Here is a 19,382-nt window from a genome sequence, read left to right as displayed (position 1 = left end):
CCTCTTTAAGTTGGCTCTTGTGTCTAGGCTCAAGAATGACATCAGAAGACATTCAAATAACTTGCAGATGTGATCAGTGTCTGTAATTTTGAGAACTCAGAACAAAAGCTTTCCCAATTTCAGAGGGGTTGTATGTGGTGCGCGTTGCATGTGTGTGTTGGGAGGAGGGGTTTGGAGTGAATTCTGGGAATTGCAAACCACCGAGCTGAATGTCAATTTCCAATTAAACAGATGGTTTGTGACCATTTAGGAAAAAAACATTTGATGACTAGGAGTCACTTGGGGTTAACTTGAAACAAGGCATGTCACAAATTACACTTCCTTTTTAAAAGGGGTTTTACTAAGTGGAACAGTAGACTTGATTTGGTTAGGCAATTCATCTACATATTTGGCATTGATTAACCACATCCTGTGCCAGGGATATAAAGATGACAATGGAGTGGTCTCAGAAGAAGCGCACATCCTGGTCAACTAGGTGGTGACCTGTGGCTGGATGGTAATGACATTAAGTGGTGTCATAGCTGGTGGAACAACTCTGCCTAAAACCTACCCATTAATGGCTCACCGTCAGTGCAGAGGGAGATCTTATATCTGTTTTGATTCATGTCCCATTCAACATTTTGATCAAAGACCCGGTTCCGAAGACCCAGAAGGCATGCTTACCAAATGAGCTCATGACAGAGTAAAAGGGATGGCTACCTGTTGGAAGGTGCAGTTCAGATTCAAAATGATCTTGAGCACTGTTGGAATGAACAATGTGACCAGAAATAAAACCTAATCCAGCTCAAGGCTACTTAAGGCTGCACTAGCACATTAAGTACCATATTCCAATCAAGGGAAACAAAGTCTTAATGCTGACTCTTGGGAGCAATAAAAATACAAAGGACTCAGAAGGTCTAGGGGTGGGTGAGAGGTCCAGACTCCATGTGAAAAGCCTGTAAATGGATCCGAGAAACATTTAGAAAAGTGCCTGGCACACAGTAAGTGCTACTTGCGAGTTAGCCTTCACTTACAACTACTGGTAGAAGCCCCTCCTCACTGTCGTGCTGCGTCATTCGTGTGGGGTGGATGTGTTTTACTGTCTCCTGGTTGGTCGCTCACACTACACTGACTATGTGCTCCTACTTTGCAGCCCTGACAGGAGGAGACGTTTAGTTACCTTCTCCCCAGGTGTGACAGAGATGCGCCAGACGCAGTGCATGTGGGCAGAGTAGCCGTTGGGGTACTCAGGGGAGGAGAAGTTGCCTGTGCTGTCTTGAAGGGTCTCTCCACAGGCTGTCAAGGAAAGGAAATGTTTGGGTAGCTGGCTGCAGGCACCCGATTCCCCAAACCTCAGGCTTCCCCACCCTGCACCCTAGCATCCTTGGGGGAGAGGAGAATGGCTGAGGAGAGGGGAGGGTCTTGGGTGGTCCTGTCCCTTTAAGATCCACCCCCTTCTCACAGACAAGCTCACACCATCCGATCTCCCTGCCTAGTGCTACAGGGTGCCCTGTGGTCAAGGCAAGTGGGTTCTAGAGTTAAGGTCAGGTTCCTGTGGTGGACCTCACTCTTCCTCACTCCCTGAGAATTGCTCTGCTCTCCCCATTTTCTGCTCCTAGTGCCCCTCATTCTCCCAGACCCTCAGAAAGTGGGTGGCTCAGCATTTCACCACCACCTGATTCTAGTTCCAGTTTGGTCCATAACTTGAACACTGCCCCTCCCTGAGGGCCCCCTCCACCAGGCAGCTTTGGCCTTCTCTAAGACTCACAGCTTTAACCTCCCTGGTCCCAAGTCCTGGCCTCTGCCTGCCTGGGGCCATACCCTCCGCTCCTCCCTGGCCCGTCCCTCCCTGCCCCAACCTGGGCACTTGTAGAGCTTTCGGGCCTGGGCGATGTCCCCTTTGCTGAGCCGTGTCCTTTGGCCGATGGGAGGTTTCACCCCGTTTACCTCGTACTTGGGAACAATGGTGTCCAGGAAGATGCCCCTGAGGAGGACAAGCCCAGTCTGGGTGAGAATGTGATGGAAAGAGGGGTGGCATGCCTGTGTGCGTCCAAGGTCACGGCCCTGCCAGAGCCCAGACATTCCGCAACGGGGTCAGGGACGGGTGGAGACATCTCACCCTGTCATTAAGCTGCCCACTGACCAGCAGCCACCCTGCTCCGTGGCAGCCACACCACAGGAGACTGGGGGAGCCCCAGAAACACTTTGGGAGGTCAGGGACCCACTGGTGCCCCACTCAACCTGGCCCCAACTCCCAGCCCCAGGAGAGCTTCAGACCCCTTGTCAATCATATCTCCAGCCGCACCCAGTCAGCTTCTGTGGCCCCTGTGCTAATTCAGCCCTGACTGCACTTCTCCCAGGATGACCCCGTGCCAATGCTTTACCCTGTTGGCATGGCTGCTTCTGAAAGCACCTGGGACAAAGCCAAAGGGCAGGTTCCACCGTGGCCAGACCAGACCCTGGGACAGCCCCACCAGCTCACGATCCATCAATGTCTCAGCCCTCCCAGTTCCTGCCTGTGAAATCCTGGGTGTTTCCATCTGAGAGAAGGGGAAGCAGGCAGCTCCACCTCCCCAGGGCCCCTGACTCACACCAGCTGGGTGGGACTCAGCAGGGAGAAGGGAGGGATGTGGCAGAAAATGTACAGGCCCCCCTGCGGATGTGGGGAGAAGGATGACCTCACCACCCTTCCTTGGTCTCCGTTCCCTCAGGTCTGGAGGCAGGAAGAGTGGGTCTAGGAGAACTGAGGAGAGGGGGGAGGGCTGCTGTCTGGGACTGAGCGGGAGGGCAGATAGAGGATGAGGAAAGAGGCAGGCGTGGGAAAAGTCCAACGGGAAGGAGGGTGAGGAGGACGAGGGTCGGTTACAACACAAGGCTCAGAAGCTGGTGTGGGGGAGGTTGGCCCACTACCTTGGGGTTCTGGCTGTAACTCTGGAAACCTGGGCCCAGGATAAAGAGTAGGTGTGTATGTGCTTGTGAGGTGGGGAGGGAGCTGGTCCAGAGCAGAATCCAGTCTTTGCGCAAATCTGCCAATTACCAAAAGGCAGACGGATGAGAAAAGGGTGCTCCCAATTAGAAAAATGTGTCCCCCTTCGGTCTTCAGAGGAGGGATAAGCTCAGCTCCTTTGGGCTGACACAGTTTCAGGGCCACAGCGCGCGGCTTGCCGAGTGGCTGGATTTCAGCCTCCTGGGCCAGGTGCGCGCGGTACGCACAACTCTAGGTGACGAACCTACACTTTGTGAGTCCTGGCCCTGCCATGGGCCCACGGTAGAAGAGGATAGAAGCAGGCGGGCAGCACCACAGGTCCTCTGCTTGGGGGCTGCAGCTACCCAGGACCCACTCTTGTCCTTGCTAACTACCCTACCAGGGCAGCCTGGTGCAAAGCAGGAGGCCCACAGAGGGCAGGGCTGGGCTGCCCCAGAAGAGACCAGGCCCATCTCTCACCTGGAGAACGTGTTCCGGGCATAGTGCATGATACTGTCGAAATCGTAGGTCTCCCCCAGGGACTCCACCTCCTGGACCTCCATCTTCAGGAAGTTATACTCCTGCCCTGCGAAGACCAGGAAAAGGGTGTGGGGGGGTAGGAGGGGGCAGGTCTGTGCAGGATGCAGGATGGGGAAAGGGGTCCTCCCTGTACTGGAGAGATGCCCCCCTACCTGAGGGTCCAGGGAGCAGCCAAGGGAAGCTTGGGGGGAGGGGCGGGTCTCTAGAAGAGTGTCCAGCAGAGGGGCAGAGTGAAGGAGGACGTGTTGCAGGGAAGGCTCAAGGGAGTATGGGAAGGAAGTGCCCATTTCTAGAACCACAGCAAGATGAAAGCAGTGAAGAGTGGAGGAGGCCTGGGGAGAGAGGGAGGAAACAGGAAGGGAGGGAAGAGAGAGCATAGCGAGGAGAAAGGAGAGAGAAAAAACCCTTAGAGGACAGAACAAAGGGCAGAAGACTGGGTAAGTGAAGAGAAAGGCTGTGGCAGCATGAGGGACAGGTCGACCCCTCCCCAAACACCACCCTGAAGGCCAGCTGGGTTCTGGCTGCTCGGGATGGCTCCTGTGTCCAGGACCTGGCCCCTTCCCCACTGCACACACACAGTAGCTCCACAACTGATCTGTGGTCCCTGAGCTGCCACTCGCCAGAGCAGATGCCTCCAGGGTAGGGTCTGCACCAACCTGCCCTGGGCAGGGCTAAGACTATATGCTGAGTTGACCAAAGGTGATGGCTCCAGGGAGCAGCTGCCGTCCCCACCAGGGGCCCTGGAGCAGGGGCTGGGGCAGGAGCCACAGTGCACCCCCCCAACCCCCATCCCCCACCCCAGATCGAAGCGCGTACCTGGCTGGATGTTCTCGCGCACGATGGAGACGTGGCGGTCCCGGTCTGGCCTTGTGTGCTCGTGCCAGAAGCCAATGACGTGGCCCAGCTCATGGACCACGATGCCAAACTTGTCACAGTTCTTGCCTATGGAGATGGCCTGTGGGCCCCCACCACGGCGACCCACGTAGGAGCAGCACCTGGAGGGCGGGGCCAGCTCAGGGGGGCGGTCCCGAGCTGGGGGAGTGCATCCACTCAGGGGCCGGGCTAGGCTGCCAGGGGGGTGGGGAGCAACGGGGCAGGGGTGGGGCCTGAGCCTAGGGGTGCCCAGGCTGTGTGATGGGGTCACAGCCACATCTGGGAGCATTACTGGGGAGATGCCCCATGGCAGGAGGGGACAGATGATGCAAGGCCTTGCCCAGGTGGGGCAGCTGCAGTGCCCAGGGCAGAACATGGGTTGAGGAGATAAATGAGGGTGCTGTGCCCAGGGGCCCCTGCTCACCCGCAGGGTCGATAAGTGAATACAATATAGCTGTCCTCATCAGTGCGCTCCAGGAAGGTGACACAGGTATGCTTTTCCCAGTGCCTCATGGCCTGCCGGAAGACTGCCCTCTGGCTGCCTGCCGGGATGAAGGAGTCCAGGCTGTCACAGTGTCCAGATGAGCCCACCACCACCCACTGCTCAGGAGTGGACGCCAGATAGCAGAAGGTACCACTCATACTACCATGCACGGCCGGGCTGCCCCAACATCACGCTCACCAGTGAAGTTTCCCCCAATGACAAAGGGGATGACCCCATCGGGCCATACGCGCTCTGGTCTGGAAGTCGCTGCCCGCCGGCTCCGGGTCCTGCTTCTCCATCCGCCACGGCTTCTCCTCTGAGGCTGCCCAGTAGCACGCTGGCAGTTGGGGGTAGAAGAGTTTCCTGGAATTGAAAGAGGAAGACATTGGTAGCAAGTGAATGAAGAAGACGAGGGGGAAACACATTATAATCAATCCTCATTATTGGGGGATTCCATATTTATTTGTAAACCAAAATCGATCCCCTCAGCTCTTTCATGGTCACGTACACAGAGCAGTGAAACATTTGAGTCACCGAGCGTGCACATTCCCAGCTGAGGCTGAACAAGGCGATGCCTGCCTTCTTGTTTCAGTTCTCATGCTGTAAACACGTATCTTTTTCACAGTCTATTTAGTGCCATGTTTTTCTGCATTTTTGTGCTTTTTCTGTTGGTGATTTTGCTATTTAAAATGACTCCCCTCTGCCCCACCCGCTAGAGCTGTCTAGTGTTCCTATGTGCAAGAAGGCTGTGATGGAGAAAATGCCTGTGTTAGATATGCTTTGTTCAGGCATGAGTCACAGTGCTGTTGGCCATGATGAGTTCAATGTTAATGATGCAACTGTATATTAAATAAAGCATATTTAAACAGAAATCCACATGAGACGGGGCTACGTATTGATGAGTTATGAAAATGTTGTGACCAGAGGCTCACAGGAACTTAATTGTTTTTCTCCTAGGAGTAATGGCTTAGTAGTTGCTAATTAGGTGTTTGCAGTGACTTTATAGAATGACTATAAGGTTACTGGGTAACTTTACTCATAACTACCGTGAATAGTGAGGGTTGACTGTAACAGAAAAAAAAAAAAAAAAAAGAACAATGGTATACTCTTTTTCTAGGAATTGTGGGGAACAGAGACTAGGAAATGGTCCCTTCTCATCCAATAAACCTTCATATTTGTGGTGCATACAGAACTTGATGTCTTCTTTAAGTATTCCCAAATACATGTTCTCATTTGACACAGTAGCTCTCTTGGTTGAACTGGGCACGTCTCACTCTCTACCTTGGACAAAGGAGGAAACTAAGGCCAAAGATTTGCCCAAAGTCATGTGATGGGTTAGTGGCAGCCCAGGTGACCCAGCTCATCCATTCTGCTCTCCCCTTGTACCATGTCTACTAGTCCCCACTAAGGTCAAGTAAGCCTTGCTAGTTAACAGGCCACTAGGTCACCCTCCAATGCCAGCTGCTCTCTGGGACAATTTGATCTTCGATCCATGGCTGCCCATGCTGGGGTGCTGCCCCATGCTGGACAGGACAACTGCCTGGCGCCACCAGAATGTGCTCATCACAGGTCCCAGGTAAGCATCTGCGCCCGTTGGCAATGGGAGAGTTACCTGTGGGCAGGACTATGTCCCAGATCCCGGAGAAGGCTGGACAGAACTGAGCCAGTCCAGGCCTCCTTCTCCCCACTCCCTCACCCATGCACAAGTGCCAAGAGGGTTGTTAGGTGCTTGGACCACACCCAGGGATAAGAAGGACCCATCCCTGACCTTGAAGAGCTTTGAGTTCGGTTGGGGAGGTAGCACACGAACAAATTGTTGCACTATGAGGCACCGAGTGAGTGGCTAACAGTGTAAGTACAGAGAGGCCACAGAAAATGGAGGCACAGTCATGTCTGGGGGATGATCAGGGAAGATTTCACAAGGAAAGCTCTTGAGATGGACCTTGAAGAATGCATAGAAGCTTGCAAAGTGGGAGCAGGAGGAGAAGCCAGGTGGGACTGTGGTGCTGAGAAAAGAGCGTTAGATTTGGAGTCAGAGGCTTGGGTTCCTGTCCCAGCTCCGCCACTGACCACCTTTGTGATCTTGAGCAAGTCACATCACCTCCGTGGATCTCAGTGTCTGTATCGATAAAGCGGGAAAGCGGGAGTTGTCCTGACACCTACCTTTGAAAGTGGTTAGGGACGGTCAATTTAGATAATGCTTTTGAAAGGCCTTTGTAAACTGGAAGCAAAAAGAATGTTGGTTCTTAACTCCTGGGAATGTCTATACTTGCTGTTCCTCTGGGAAAAGGATAAAGATATCCTAAGAGAAAACAAACCCTTACAATGGGTTCATGCTCATGGCCTCTGAGCCAGGAGGCTGGCTGTGAACAGGGAGGGTCCCTGTCTCTCCAATTCTGGAACCCATTTCTGGGACATAGGAGGGACGGCCCGTACCCAGTGCACCTGCAGCTTTGATAGAAGACCTGCGGCTTGTACGCTGTCTGAGATCCGTGGCCTGCTGCACCTGGAAGGCCCTTAAATCCTCCTCATCCAGGGCGATGTCCCCGAGGAAGGCAGCTAGAGAGAAAAGAAGAGACCAGGGGCCAAGTTAGTCCACCTACCCAGCACTGACAGCCCCAACACCATGGCGCGCCCCTGGCCTCCACCGCAACTTGAATCTTAATCATTCTCTGAGGAAGGAGAAGGGCCACGGGGGCTTGCTCTGGAGACGTCTTGGGAGACTCATGCTCACTTTTTAGTTGGAATCCCAGCAAAGCTGATGCCTCAGCCCCTACTTAGCCCCACAGACATGGTCACGTCATTTACTACATCATTCTTCAGCAAATACTTAGTAAGCACCCACTGTGGGCCAGGTACCACTCCAGTGATTAGCAAGACACATGAGGTCCCTGCTCACACAGAGCTAACCTTCAATAACACACAAAGGCACTAATACCGAACTTGAGAATTCCAGACAGCGATGGGTGCTATAAAGAGAATAGAAGGGGGTGGGATGATAGAGTGTTTACTTTGTGGGCCCATGACCTTGGCACTGTGTTGAGCTGGTGGTATTCACTCCACAAATTCCATTTGAATTACAATGAGGGGAGGACAGGAAAAAGAAGTGGAGCGATAGTCACCTTAGGGAAACCAGGACACATGATGGGAGCTTCCCAGCCAGGAAGAAAACATTTAACAGTTCTCAAGTGACTCCTATCTGGAGTTCCAGGGTCCCCTCTCTGGAGAAAGAAGGGCCTGGGGGAAAAGAGCCCCCTTCATAGGCCATTTTGATTTCTGGAGCTGGGGAGATATTTCCAGACTGATGGGCTAAACAGTCTATCTGCTTTTTAAGAAGTTGGGAGCGAGAGGAAGCAGAGGCCTCAGAGCTGAGCGCTCTGGAAGGAGCTCAGATGTGAGCTTCAAGCAGGAATGGGATGGGGGGGCAGGGCGGGAGGCAGAGCAGAGGGCAGCTTCCCTGCAGCTCCACCCTGGCGAGGACATCTGCTTCTCATCCCAGTGCTTCACAGGCCTGGCGGGCAGCATGACACAAGTTGTTTTAACCTTGAGGCCTTGCACACAGGTTTCTCCTCCCCAGATGGCCTCTGGGTGGACACACACACACACACACACACACACACCATCATCATACACAGAATCAGACACACAGGGTAACATCCACACCCACGCCATCAAACACAGAGCTGCAAAGTCACAGAGACATCATCCCAGCACACACAAGCCGGGCTGGCAATGCCCTGGAACGTGGAAGGCACTGGATACTGTGTGAGTGAAGTATCACGTCAGTATTCTTTGAGTCTGCAAACACATGCTCACAGATACACACTCTTCTGTAGCCATGACCTAACACTGGGTCAGCAGAGTGTGAGAGTGACTGTAGCAGTTATCTAGGCTAAACCTTCTAACCTTCCTTTTTACAGATGCAGAAACTGAAGCCCAGAAGGGAAATGATTTCACCGAGACCATGCTGCTAGATACTAGAAAGGCTGGATTTATAATTCAGGCCTCCTGGCTCCCAGTCTAGTGCTCATTGCACTCACGTTCATTACTTCTGCAGAACCCATACAGTAAATATATATACACAAAAGCACACTCAGACACACATGTCCACCAAAAAATACACACGCAGTCACAGACAATCCTAACAAACACACATGCACAGGCTCCAATACACAGAAACCAAGCGCAAGTTCTGAACTCATTAAGCTAGCAATCGCAGCAATAATGACCTCGTATAAATGTCTGTTGAAATTTATGTGGTGTTTTCCAGTTGACAAAGTGTTTTCATGTTAATGAATTCATTTAATCCTGGTCCACCCAGTACATGCCCATTAAGCCGTACTCCACCCATGCATTTGCTTAGGAGTGTCCCATTACAAATACATCGAGAGAGAACCTGGCGGCTAGGTTCCAGCCCACCTCCCTGACTTTAGTGATCAGAATACTTGGGCCTAAGAGGGTAAATGACTTGCCCAAGGTCACCAGGTAGTAAGTGGCCCAGCATCCCTTCCATCCCATGAGAAAGAGTCTCTTACTTAAAATGTCACCCTTGGTGGTCTTGGCTCAGCAATAGATGGGACAGCAACAGAAGACACTTCTCAGCTGACATGCAAGGGTGGCCTTAGGAAGGAGATGGGATGGGAGGTACATTTCAAGGAGGCATGGTGGGTCCCTACGTGCCATCATTCACACCGGCACTCACGGGTCACATGAACTCTCCCATATCTTTACACACTTTGCCCCTTTGCAGTGACGTTGCACCTCTAGGCTCACACGCCCACACCCACGGACATCACCATATATGCATGGCTGGACACTTAATTCTTTTTTGGACATGGCAGCAAAGAGCAAGGTCTTTGGAGTCAGGCAGACCTGTCTTTGAAGCCTAACCTGGCAACTTCTAGCGGACAAGTCATATAGACTCTTCTAAACCTCAATTTTCTCCTATATAAAGAGGAGCTAAGAAAAGAAACTGTCTCCTAGGATTTATTTACATGAAACCAGGCATGTAAACAAAGCACTTAGCACAAAGCCTAGAGCACAGTGAGCACCTACTAAATGGCCACTGTGAATATTACCCCAATAACAACCCCATAAGCTCAAGTTCAGCTCTCCCCTTTCCCAGGGCACACTGGTTCACCCATATTGGCCTTCCAGCCCAGTGAAGCAACCCCCTGCCCAAAGAGCTCAGAGGCAGAACCTCGAATTCCAAGGACAGAGCCCAGGGAACTGTGCTGGCCTGTGGGACCCGGGCAGTGTGGACAGGGCAAGTGGAAGGCGGGTCAAGGCCTGGGCTGGCCGCAGAGCTCATCTGCAGAGCGGGCGCCCTGTGGTGGGGATGTCATGGCTGAAGAATGCGTGGGAACAGTGGGGGTGGGGAGAGATGGGGTGAGCAGGAGCGCCTTATGGCCAGGAGCTGAGCCTAAAGGCCCTGCTTATTCGGGATTCCCCCTGGGGAAGTGAAGTAATCTAGATGCTGGGAAGTGAGGACACCCCTCTTTACTTGGAAGGAAGCCCTGCAATCAGAGTCAGGGTAGTAGTTGTTTTCAACCCAGAATCAAAAGTTTTTGTTTTCTGGCTGAAAACCAGCCAGGAGCACTCATGGCTGCTCCACAGCCAGGTCCCAGGAATATGAAGGGAAAGAGAGAGTGCACTGGACCCCATGTACCCATCCTTCAGGCTGGCCTTCTGCGTGCACGTCTCCTTCCCTGGGGTGTGGCAAGGCACCTCCTTCCGTGGGGCAGGAGAGGAGCTGGCTGGTGTGATGGAGCCCCACTGCCATGTGTACCAAGCGTACGCAGGTCCCATGAACACAAATGCAAGCTTCTAGCTGGAGAAGGACATGCTCAAGTTCCCGCAAACGCGTGCATGTATTGTACACTGATGCACTGGTGCAAGTTTGCACGCATGCTGACATGCACTCAAGAGCACCCACATGCATAGTGAAACAGACTTGGCTATAAAGCAGCGGCACACCCCAAAATGTGCAAAAACACACGCAGCTAACTTCTCTGTGCAAGCCCTAGTGTTTTTACACACACAAATAACTGGATGCACATACCCCATTTCACAGGACACACCCCCAAAGGACACCTTTAGAAATGGGGGGGGGGAGAGAGAGAGAGAGAGAAGGAGAGAGAGAGAGAGAGAGAGAGAGAGAGAGAGAGAGAGAGAGAGAGATTAGCCTATTCCTTTGGATATCCTTAGGAGGTCCTTAGTGGTCTATGGAATAACACATTCTACTCCTTCCCCATCTTCCCCAATATCTTCTCCCAAAAAGTCTCTGGAGAAACTAGAATTTTTGAGAGTTCCTTTTTCCTGGGGAGTCCCATTAGTCCCTCTCCATCTGGAGCCCAGGGAGATGGTAAGTCTTTTCCTCCTCCCTTGGGGCACCTAAAAGAGAAGGTGACTCAGGGAGCAGGGGCATTAGTGGGTGGGTGACTCATTCAGAGTGTCTGGAGGGGGAATGTGGTCTGGCTGGAGAAGGGATTGCTTTTCATCCTCCTGAGCTTGGAACCTAGTCCTCTAAGGCCCCTTGAAGTCCAAACCTGGGCCACAAGGCCTCTGGGGTGAGGATGGTGATGAGAGTTAGTGAACTACTGGCCCACTTCATCTCCCAAAACAGACCTCTGAGCTGCCACCTGAGGCTGATGTAAGGTCCTGGCTGGCTCAGGAGCAGTCCCATGGGCTTTCCTTTTCTTTTTTTAAACTTTTATTTTATTTTTTAAGTGTGTTGTTCCAGGACCCATCAGCTCCAAGTCAAGTAGTTGTTTCAATCTAGTTGTGGAGGGCACAGCTCACAGTGGCCCACATGGGGATTGAACCGGCAACCTTGTCATAAAAGCACCACGCTTTAACCAACTGAGCTAACCTGCCATCCCCCATGGGCTTTTCTGCTTACAGGAGCAACTCGGTCCCAATTCCTGTCTCCGAGTCTCTCCCAGAACCCTGAGAGTCACTGCCAAGTTACCAGGACAGCCAAATGGAGCTGGGAATCTCAGGAAAGGACGCCTTTGATGGTTTGGCAACCTGACATACAAAAAATCAGGGCTGACTTGCAATTTCCTTGAGCAAGGGCGAGAGAAAGAGAGAGAGAGAGGGTGTCATGGAACCAGCTCCCAGTACACACAAAGGCCAGTTCGGCATTCTGTACACTGCTCTGGTCTCACCCAGAAGATCCAGGAACCTCTCCAAGGTATCAAGGGTCTTAATTTTGCCCTTCCTGCAACAGTAACCATAACTCAGAGAGTAAGAGCAAGAGGTGACCTCAAATGAAGGGGTCTGGCTATCTTGAGAGATTGCAGGTGAGCCGGGAGTCAATGGTGCTTTCATTCTCGGTCCTCCATGTGCAAGGAGGAGCAAGAAGAGGAGAGAGCTGGAGAGGGTGGAGAGCAGAGGTAAGCAGGAACACCTATTGCATCCAAAGGAAGCACACGCATACCTCAGAGATACTGCTGGTTTGGTTCCGGACCACTGCGATAAAGTGAACACCGCAATAAAACTAGCCACATGAAGTTTTTGGTTTCCCAATGCATATCCAAGTTATGTTTACACTGTACTGTAGTCTCTTATATGTGCAATACCATTATGTCTAAAAACACCACAATGTATACACCTTCATCAAAAATACTTTAGTGCTAAAAAATGCTGACAATTATCTGAGCCTATTAGAAAAATGGCGCCAGTAGACTTGCTTGGCGCTGTGTTGTCACAAACCTTCAATATGTGAAAAAGTCAGGCACACCTGCCACGATCACCTCCAGCCCTTGGAGATCAGAGCTGAGAGGGCAAGAGGCAAAGTCTGGCAGGAGAAACAGAGAAAAGAGCCTGGGGACCTGAGGCTTGAGGATGTGGGTGTGGGGTCTTAGGAAGTCAGGGCGGAGGCAGGACTGCACCAGTCACGCCCAGGAGGGAGGCCTGATTTGACCCTGAATCTTGGCCTTGTCAGGCTCTCAGGCCTTCTGGGCCACCCCCATGCCTGGCCCAGCTCCCCACCGGCCTCACTCCATCCTGGTGAAGAGCTTTCTCCAAAACTCTTGTTTGAAGTTCCAAGTCAGTCAGCCCCACCCGAACATGAAATCTGAGACTGGGGATAAAGCCCTCAGCCTCCTGCTGCTCTGAAAATCACTGCAGCTTCCAACTAGTAGTGAAATACATCAGATTGGCTTCCTACCTATTCTTTAAGGCTTTGCCCCAGCCCGCCTCCTCCATGAAGACCCCCAAACCTTCCCAGCCTACTATGATCACTGTTTTTCCACCACCAGCACCACCAGAGCTGCAAAGGGGCAAGAAGCTACTTGAGACTTTAGGTCCTTTCCTTCCAAGGTGGCATACAATGAATGCATCTTGGTTTGCGCTGTTGGTTAAGTCCCCATGTGTTGTTCCCTCCTGGACTGTCAGCTCCTTGAGGGCAGGAGCCCTGCCTTATACTTCTCTGTATCTCCAACAACATCAAGCCCAGGGCCTGGCACATATAAGGCGTTCAGTAAATGCAAATCAGCTGAGTGAATAAGTGACACAAGGACAGGGCCAGAGAGACACTCCCTTTCTCTGAAAACCAAGCCTATTCCCTCAGAAAAAAATGAAGTGAGAGTGTGAGGCACAGAAAACAGGGAGTAGACAGCCATTTATTTAGTGCTTATTTATTATTTATTTAGTGTGTAAGCTCTAATAAGTGTTTTGTATATGTTCTCATATTTAATTCTTACCACCAACTCTACGGACAGACGTATCATCAGTTCCATTTTACAGGTGAGAAAAGCGAAGGTCACAGATGCTAATTAACATTCCCAAGGTTTGTACAGCTAATGCGTTGTGGGTCCAGGATTGACAGCTAGGCCTGCCTGCTTCTAAAGCCCACTCTCTGTCCACTTAGCATCACCCCCACCCCAAGCCCAAAAAGAAAGATGACAGCCAACTTTGTGGTTTACCCACAGCCCAGCAGGGGTGGAGAAAAAAGGACAGAGGGATTTGGTTTCTCCTCCTCCCACAGGAAGGGGCTCCTATTCCCAAGTTTGCTGTTGTCCATTCACCCAGATAAGCGTCCCCAGGATCAAGACTCGAGCAACCTGCCCCAAACCCCTGTGCCACACACAGGCACTCCTAGAACTCTAGGAACTGTGCCACTGACTCTGGCTCTGGCTCTTCAGAAATAGGCTGAAGTCAGAGGCAGGAAGTCGAGGAAAGGTTCTGATATCTTATGCCCTGCGTGTTCTCTTGTTCCAGGCAGCCTGTTTAGGGTCATCCAATCAGGCAAATAGCCGGAGTGCCTGGCTATCTGGTCATTTCAGGGGCAGGACCCCTCTGGGCCCAGCAGGAGTGAAGAGGTTACACAGGGTCTTCATGGACAAAGAACAACACACACACACACACACACACACACACACACACACACACACACTCTCTCTCTCTCTCTCTCTCTCTTTCTCTCTCTCTCCAGGCTCCTGATCTTGGCTAATAACCCTCCAGTGTCTGTGGACTGAGAGAGCTGATATACAGTGTCTGAGTTCTTTGTATTTCCCCCTTTCCCTCAAACTTGGTCTTGGTGGGAGCCCCTGGCACACAGGGGCATAGGTAAGTCCCCCTCCTGTATTGGCTTCTCTGACTTTGACAGCTGTCTCCTCTGTCCCAGAAAGTTGCCGCACTGGTGGGGGCCCCGGGGCATCCAGGGAGCATGATCTCAGAGGATCCCTTTCTTCTTCCATTTGGGCTGGGTGGTGGCCTCAGGAAACCTGCTCCTTGGAGATGCAGGCCACCCCATACCAGGGAGAGAGATGTGCAGTCTCAGGGCAGCCCAGACAGACAGGCTGGAAAACACTAATGTCCTGGAGCTGGAGACCGGGGAGAAGGAAAAAGTGCACACGCGCGCGCGCACACACACACACACCCAACACACACACACAAACACTCACAGGAGTTTGGCCAGAAAAGTTTCCTGCAGGAGGAAAAGCCTCCTTGGCCGCAGGTTTCTCTCCGGACCCAGGGAGATTTCCCCAGGAATCCTCTGGGAAGACAAGAGGCAGAGGCTTCTACAAACAGCGCAAAAGTTCAGTCCTAAAAGTCCCCCAAACTTCCCCTCCCTCTTTCCCTCCTTCTTTTGTTCCCCACTGCATTGCCAACCAGGCAGCTCCCGGCTTCCCACACCGGACCGTCCTCCCCCCACCCCGAATCTCCGGCAGTCCGCGCCTCCGGGCCAGGCCTGCCCGCGCCTGGCCCTCGCGTCCCGCCGGCCCCGGGGTAGGGGGTGCCTACCCGCCTTGCAGGGGTCTTTGTAGTTGAGGGGCTCCCAGTCGTCCTCCTCGCCCAGGTCATAGGTGTAGTCGGCCAAGTCCAGCGGGCGGCCGGGGCGCGGGAGCAGCAGCAGCGCGAGCAGCAGCGGCAGCTGCAGGCGGGCCACGCCGGGCATGCTGGCGGCGGCGGGCTCGGTGGCGTTGGCGGCGGTGGCAGCGGCGGGTCGCGCCCGGACGCGGGAGCGGGCGAGGGGAAGCGGAGCGCTGAAGGCGAGGGGGAGGCGCTCCCCTCCCCGCCCGCCGCTCTCCCCGCCCGCCCGCTCCCCCCGCGCTTACCACCTCTCCCCTTCCCTGCGCTCGCCGCCCTCCTTCCTGTCCCCCGCCCCTTGGCCGCCCGCTCGCGGCCCGCTCCCTCCTCCAGTCTCTCCGTTCCCTTCCCTTCTTTTTCTCCTTCCTTCGCTCCCGCCCTCCCTCCTTCGTCCCCCCCTTTAGGGAAATGAGCTCGCTGGGGGGCGGGCTCTCGCCCGGAGATCGGCCTCCTGGGGGCCGGGACCACGATCCGCCGGCCCGGGCGGCGCGCCAGCCGGGGCGGGGAAGACGAGCAGCCGGCCCGCACCGGGAGGAGGCTCGGGCGGCCCGGGCGCGGGCCCCGGGGTGCTGGCGGTGACCGCCCCCCACCCCAGCTGCCCTCTAGCGGTGTTTCTCCCGCGAGCGCGCCGGCCCGAGCCCCTCCCGGTGCGGGACACGCTGTCAGGTCGCTCGCGCTGCCTGTGCCTCGCTCTTTCTTTTGGTCACTACCCGCGCTTCTCAGCCTGCATCTCTCGGTCTCCCTTGCTCGGATCCTTGCTCTCTCTCAGCGGTCCCTGTCCCTAGAGTTGTTTCTGTCTCCCGCCCTCTCTCGGGAGACACCACTGGAGGGCGCCTAAAGCCCGTTGATCGCTCCCAGGTCCCCTCTCCCCACCATCACCCTGGGCCAGAAAGAGTGGGAAAGCCACCTTTGCTCCTCAAGGCCCTCTCCTCCCCTACCCCCCACCAAGAGCAGGACCTCGGGACTGTGGGAGGAGAGAAAAGGGACACCCTTTGTTTTTCAATCAGGATGCTTTATTCTCTTGTGGTAGGAACCCTCTGATCCCTAGGAGCCACCTCTCATCTGACTGTTCCACCTCCCACCTCACCCACAGATTCCCATTTCTCTAGGGCAAGTTCCTGCAGTGTGGCAGGAGCAGCTCCCCGCCTGTCTGCAAAAGACCTTTTGCTCATGGATCTTTCCTGTCTCCCTGGGGCTTCCGCATGCCCTGCAAAGCAAAGAAACACTGTATTATGTGAGGGAGAGGGACTGGTGGTGGGGTGGGGGGGTTGTCTGTGAGCCCTCCCTCCCTTGAGCCCCCTAGGTGACTGGCCTCAATGGTTCCTGTGCCAGGTCAACTGACAAGACAAGGTGGCCCAAGCCCTCTTGGGCCACTGCTGCTCCCGTGCCCTGGAGGTCACACCTGCTCACCTGAAGGATCCTAGGTGTAGTAGAGGGGCACCTCACCACACAGGGTGCTCACGGTGTTGCCTAGGAAGTCCAGGTCCCCACTGGATGCTGAGCCAGTGTCATGGCCTTCCTCCTGGCTCAGCTTAGCAGGAGGCACTTCAGGCTTCACCTGGAAAGAACACCTTATTTGGTGCCTGGGAGCTGAGTTTCACCTGTGGCCCTCATTGTGGGACCTCAGGCATGTGAAGCAATCTCTCTGAGCCTCAGTTTCCTCACCAGTAAAGAGGGGTCTGTGCTGGAGTCAGAAGCCCCTATGTGTGGTGTGGGCTACATTGAGGCCAGCAGCTTGCAGGTGGGGTGGTGGGGCGGGGCTGGGGAAATGGGTAGGGAAGGTACAGAGCAGGTGAGTCTGGAGCGGGACACTTTCCTGGCAGCCCTAGAGGAACAGCACTTTACAGGGTCAGAACTTGAGCAACGTGCTCCCAACTCCTTACACAGGCATTCCTAGAAGTTCCAGCAGCCTTGGGAGAGCGACAACCCATTCCTTCTCACCCTCACACCCACCTGGAAGTTCTGGAATTTCCTAGTGAGAGCCTCAAGACTGGGGATGGTCTCCGGAGCCATCTTCATGATGTAGCAGTAGGTTCCTGGTGCCGGTTTGTAAGCAATCAAGAGCTGGGCATAGGAACCCCAGAGTTAATTAGGGAATGAGCTAGGCCCTGTCCTGGGCCATCTCCCTCTAGGTTGGGCACAGGAGGGAGTCATATTGGAATTTGGGGCTCAGGCACCCCCAGGGGAGGCAAAAGCACTGGAGGATGGGGGAAGATGGGTGTGTATAAAGTAGCACAGCTGGGTGGATCTAGCAAAGTGGTGTCATGGGTCCCCTGGGGCCAGGGTCAAGAGGTCCAGGCATACCCACCCGTTGGTAGTCATACACTACGATGCCAGTGGAGCCAATGGAGAAGGTGGCAGTGGTGCCCACACGCTCACTCAGAGCCAGGCGTTGCTGAGCTTCCGGCCCCGCAATGCTCATCTCCAGGACCTGGGGGAGGGCACAGCGCTGCCTGGCATTCCTCTTCCCCCGCTTGTCCCTTCAGTACTCATGCCCACTCTCAATCCTCTATACTCAAATGCAATTCCTTCTTCCCTGAGAGCTCAGAGAGGCTGAGTGGAACCAGGTGCTGGAAGGAAGAGGCTGTCCCAATGTGGGGTAGGGGTGATGGGAAAGCCCAGGCCAGGTTTGCCACCCTGTTTCTGCCTCTGTCCTTCCACGAGGTGCCCCTTGCCTCCTCCTCTCATTCCTCTTGGGCAGTTTGCTATCTACCCAGCCCCCCCATGCCAATCTGTCTGGCATGCCCTGTACTTGCTGCCCACTTCCTCCCAGGCCTGCTCACCATCTCAGTATGTTTCTGGCTCATGTGAAGACCCATGAGCAGGGCCCCTACAATCACCACGACGACAAGGACCACCACCACGACCACGATGAGAAGCCGTTTGAGGTGCACAGGGCAGCAGGGGATGCCCAGCCGGCCCCGAGGGGCTGCTGAGTAGTCCTGATGTGGTGGGGTGGGGAGGAGACAGTTATAAAGTCATGCGGATGCCCCTTCTCCCTGCACTAGCTGGACACCCTCTCACACCTTCCCAGGGCTGAGCAACCCATGCTATGGTCGTGCAGACGAAGGATGAGGAGATCAGAGGAGGAGGTGGCCTGGATTCCAGCAAACCAACAGATGCTTAGAAGTGAGGTCTGGCTTGGAGAGACCCGAGAGCCTATTTCACTAATTATATTTCCCGCTGTTTCCTCCAGACCTCTGGTACCTCCGCCACGCCCACTCCCTCTCTGTTCCCCAAATAATTCATGCTCTCTCATACCTCTGTGCCTTTACACCTACCGCCCTTCTTTCTGCAGTGCCTTCCTCCTTCTCCACTTGGGGATCTCCTGCTTATTCTCCTGGAGTCAGCTCGAATGTCATTTTCTCTGTGGTTCTTCCTATGACTGTCCAAGTAGTGGTTTCCTACTCAGTGCCCTCTACAGCCCTTTCCACTGACCTCTGTGGTGCCATTCAGCCACGCATATTAGAATCATTGGCTGCCATGTCTATCTCCCCAAGGGACTACGTCTTAGTGGTCGGTGTCCCTGCTCTAACTTAGCACAATCCTAGGTTGGTTGAGCGAATAAATTTGGATGAGGAAATAAGCCCAGAGAGGCCCACCACACACGTGCACACACACATGATCACACTTACCGGTGGGCTCTCCATCAAGACTTCTTTGCTGCCCACATCCATCTTGCTGCAGGCACCTTCCCCTCCTCGTCTCCTAAGTGTGCGACTAGGGTTTTATATGTGCCAGGAAGGAGAGGGCACAGAGGTGAAGGACCCAGCAACCATCTGCCAGCCAAGCCCTCAGCTTTGAAGCCTGTTTGTTCCTGGCCCTCCAGAACCACGGCCCTGATAAGGCAGCTGCAAGAGCACCTAAGGGCACTTGCTCTGGCACATGAGTCCTCTTGGCTCTGGCGAAAGCAAAGCTGGGTGAGCTGAGCAAACTTACCCTTGGGCAATCTGCACCTCTCACCGTGGGTATCTTCCTGGCATGCCCACCTTTCTTGCTGGCACCTGTCCTTGCAGTCCTGTGGCTTTCCCTGTTCTTCCAGGCTGTACCTCTCAGGCAGCCAAGGGTCTGGCCCATTGGGGAGTCCATCACATTTCCTACAGGATTACCCTGAGCATAGAGATACGCTCCAGGAATGGGAGTGAGGAAGCAGTGTCTGTGGCCCCAGATCGTGCACTGCTGAAGGCATCAGTATGGAGGTTCATAAATCATTCATAAGTTCTC

The 19,382-nt window shown here is 54.0% G+C and overlaps 2 protein-coding genes across 5 annotated transcripts in view; both read right to left on the bottom strand.

Moving 5' to 3' along the window:
• Positions 1–15,537, bottom strand: part of BMP1 (bone morphogenetic protein 1) — a 38,103-nt gene extending 22,566 nt beyond the window's left edge. Inside the window, exons 1-8 of one of the 4 annotated variants that reach the window (XR_016019020.1) lie at positions 15,093–15,537; positions 7,278–7,400; positions 5,040–5,204; positions 4,782–4,899; positions 4,301–4,479; positions 3,425–3,530; positions 1,839–1,963; positions 1,160–1,275 (exon numbers count right to left, since the gene is read on the bottom strand). Coding sequence is in view for 3 of the 4 variants with exons in the window: in XM_019714347.3 (XP_019569906.2) it covers positions 1,160–1,275; positions 1,839–1,963; positions 3,425–3,530; positions 4,301–4,479; positions 4,782–4,899; positions 5,040–5,204; positions 7,278–7,400; positions 15,093–15,246 (1,086 nt within the window). In the remaining variant the exon portion in view is untranslated. Of the gene's footprint in view, positions 1–1,159; positions 1,276–1,838; positions 1,964–3,424; positions 3,531–4,300; positions 4,517–4,781; positions 4,900–5,039; positions 5,205–7,277; positions 7,401–15,092 lie in introns of those variants that run through there. The other 3 variants (XM_019714355.3, XM_019714347.3, XM_019714369.3) reach the window with 3 other exon arrangements.
• A 612-nt stretch (positions 15,538–16,149) lies between these two features.
• SFTPC (surfactant protein C) lies at positions 16,150–18,861 on the bottom strand. Its single transcript, XM_019714333.3, has 6 exons — positions 18,794–18,861; positions 17,942–18,100; positions 17,467–17,589; positions 17,112–17,222; positions 16,569–16,716; positions 16,150–16,365 (listed from the first exon to the last, which is right to left on the bottom strand). Exons 1-5 carry the CDS (start codon positions 18,833–18,835, stop codon positions 16,579–16,581), a joined length of 573 nt encoding a protein of 190 aa, XP_019569892.2. The 5' UTR covers positions 18,836–18,861; the 3' UTR covers positions 16,150–16,365; positions 16,569–16,578.
• Between the last annotated feature and the right edge of the window lie 521 nt (positions 18,862–19,382).

The sequence above is a fragment of the Rhinolophus sinicus genome, chromosome 15, assembly GCF_057876585.1.
Source record: "Rhinolophus sinicus isolate RSI-liver-muscle chromosome 15, RSI-T2T, whole genome shotgun sequence".
Classification (NCBI taxonomy): Eukaryota; Metazoa; Chordata; class Mammalia; order Chiroptera; family Rhinolophidae; genus Rhinolophus; species Rhinolophus sinicus.
Note: the sequence above shows the minus strand (reverse complement) of the source record. Positions and strands in the feature narration are given on the sequence as shown.

Bases quoted from the DNA above. Each gene is read 5' to 3' on its own strand.
- SFTPC (XM_019714333.3), bottom strand. From the start codon at position 18,835: ATGGATGTGGGCAGCAAAGAAGTCTTGATGGAGAGCCCACCG. The intron at 18,101-18,793 runs GTAAGTGTGATC...CCACCACATCAG, and splicing joins TCTTGATGGAGAGCCCACCG to GACTACTCAGCAGCCCCTCG. The intron at 16,717-17,111 runs GTGGGTGTGAGG...TGTTCTTTCCAG, and splicing joins GGAAATTCCAGAACTTCCAG to GTGAAGCCTGAAGTGCCTCC.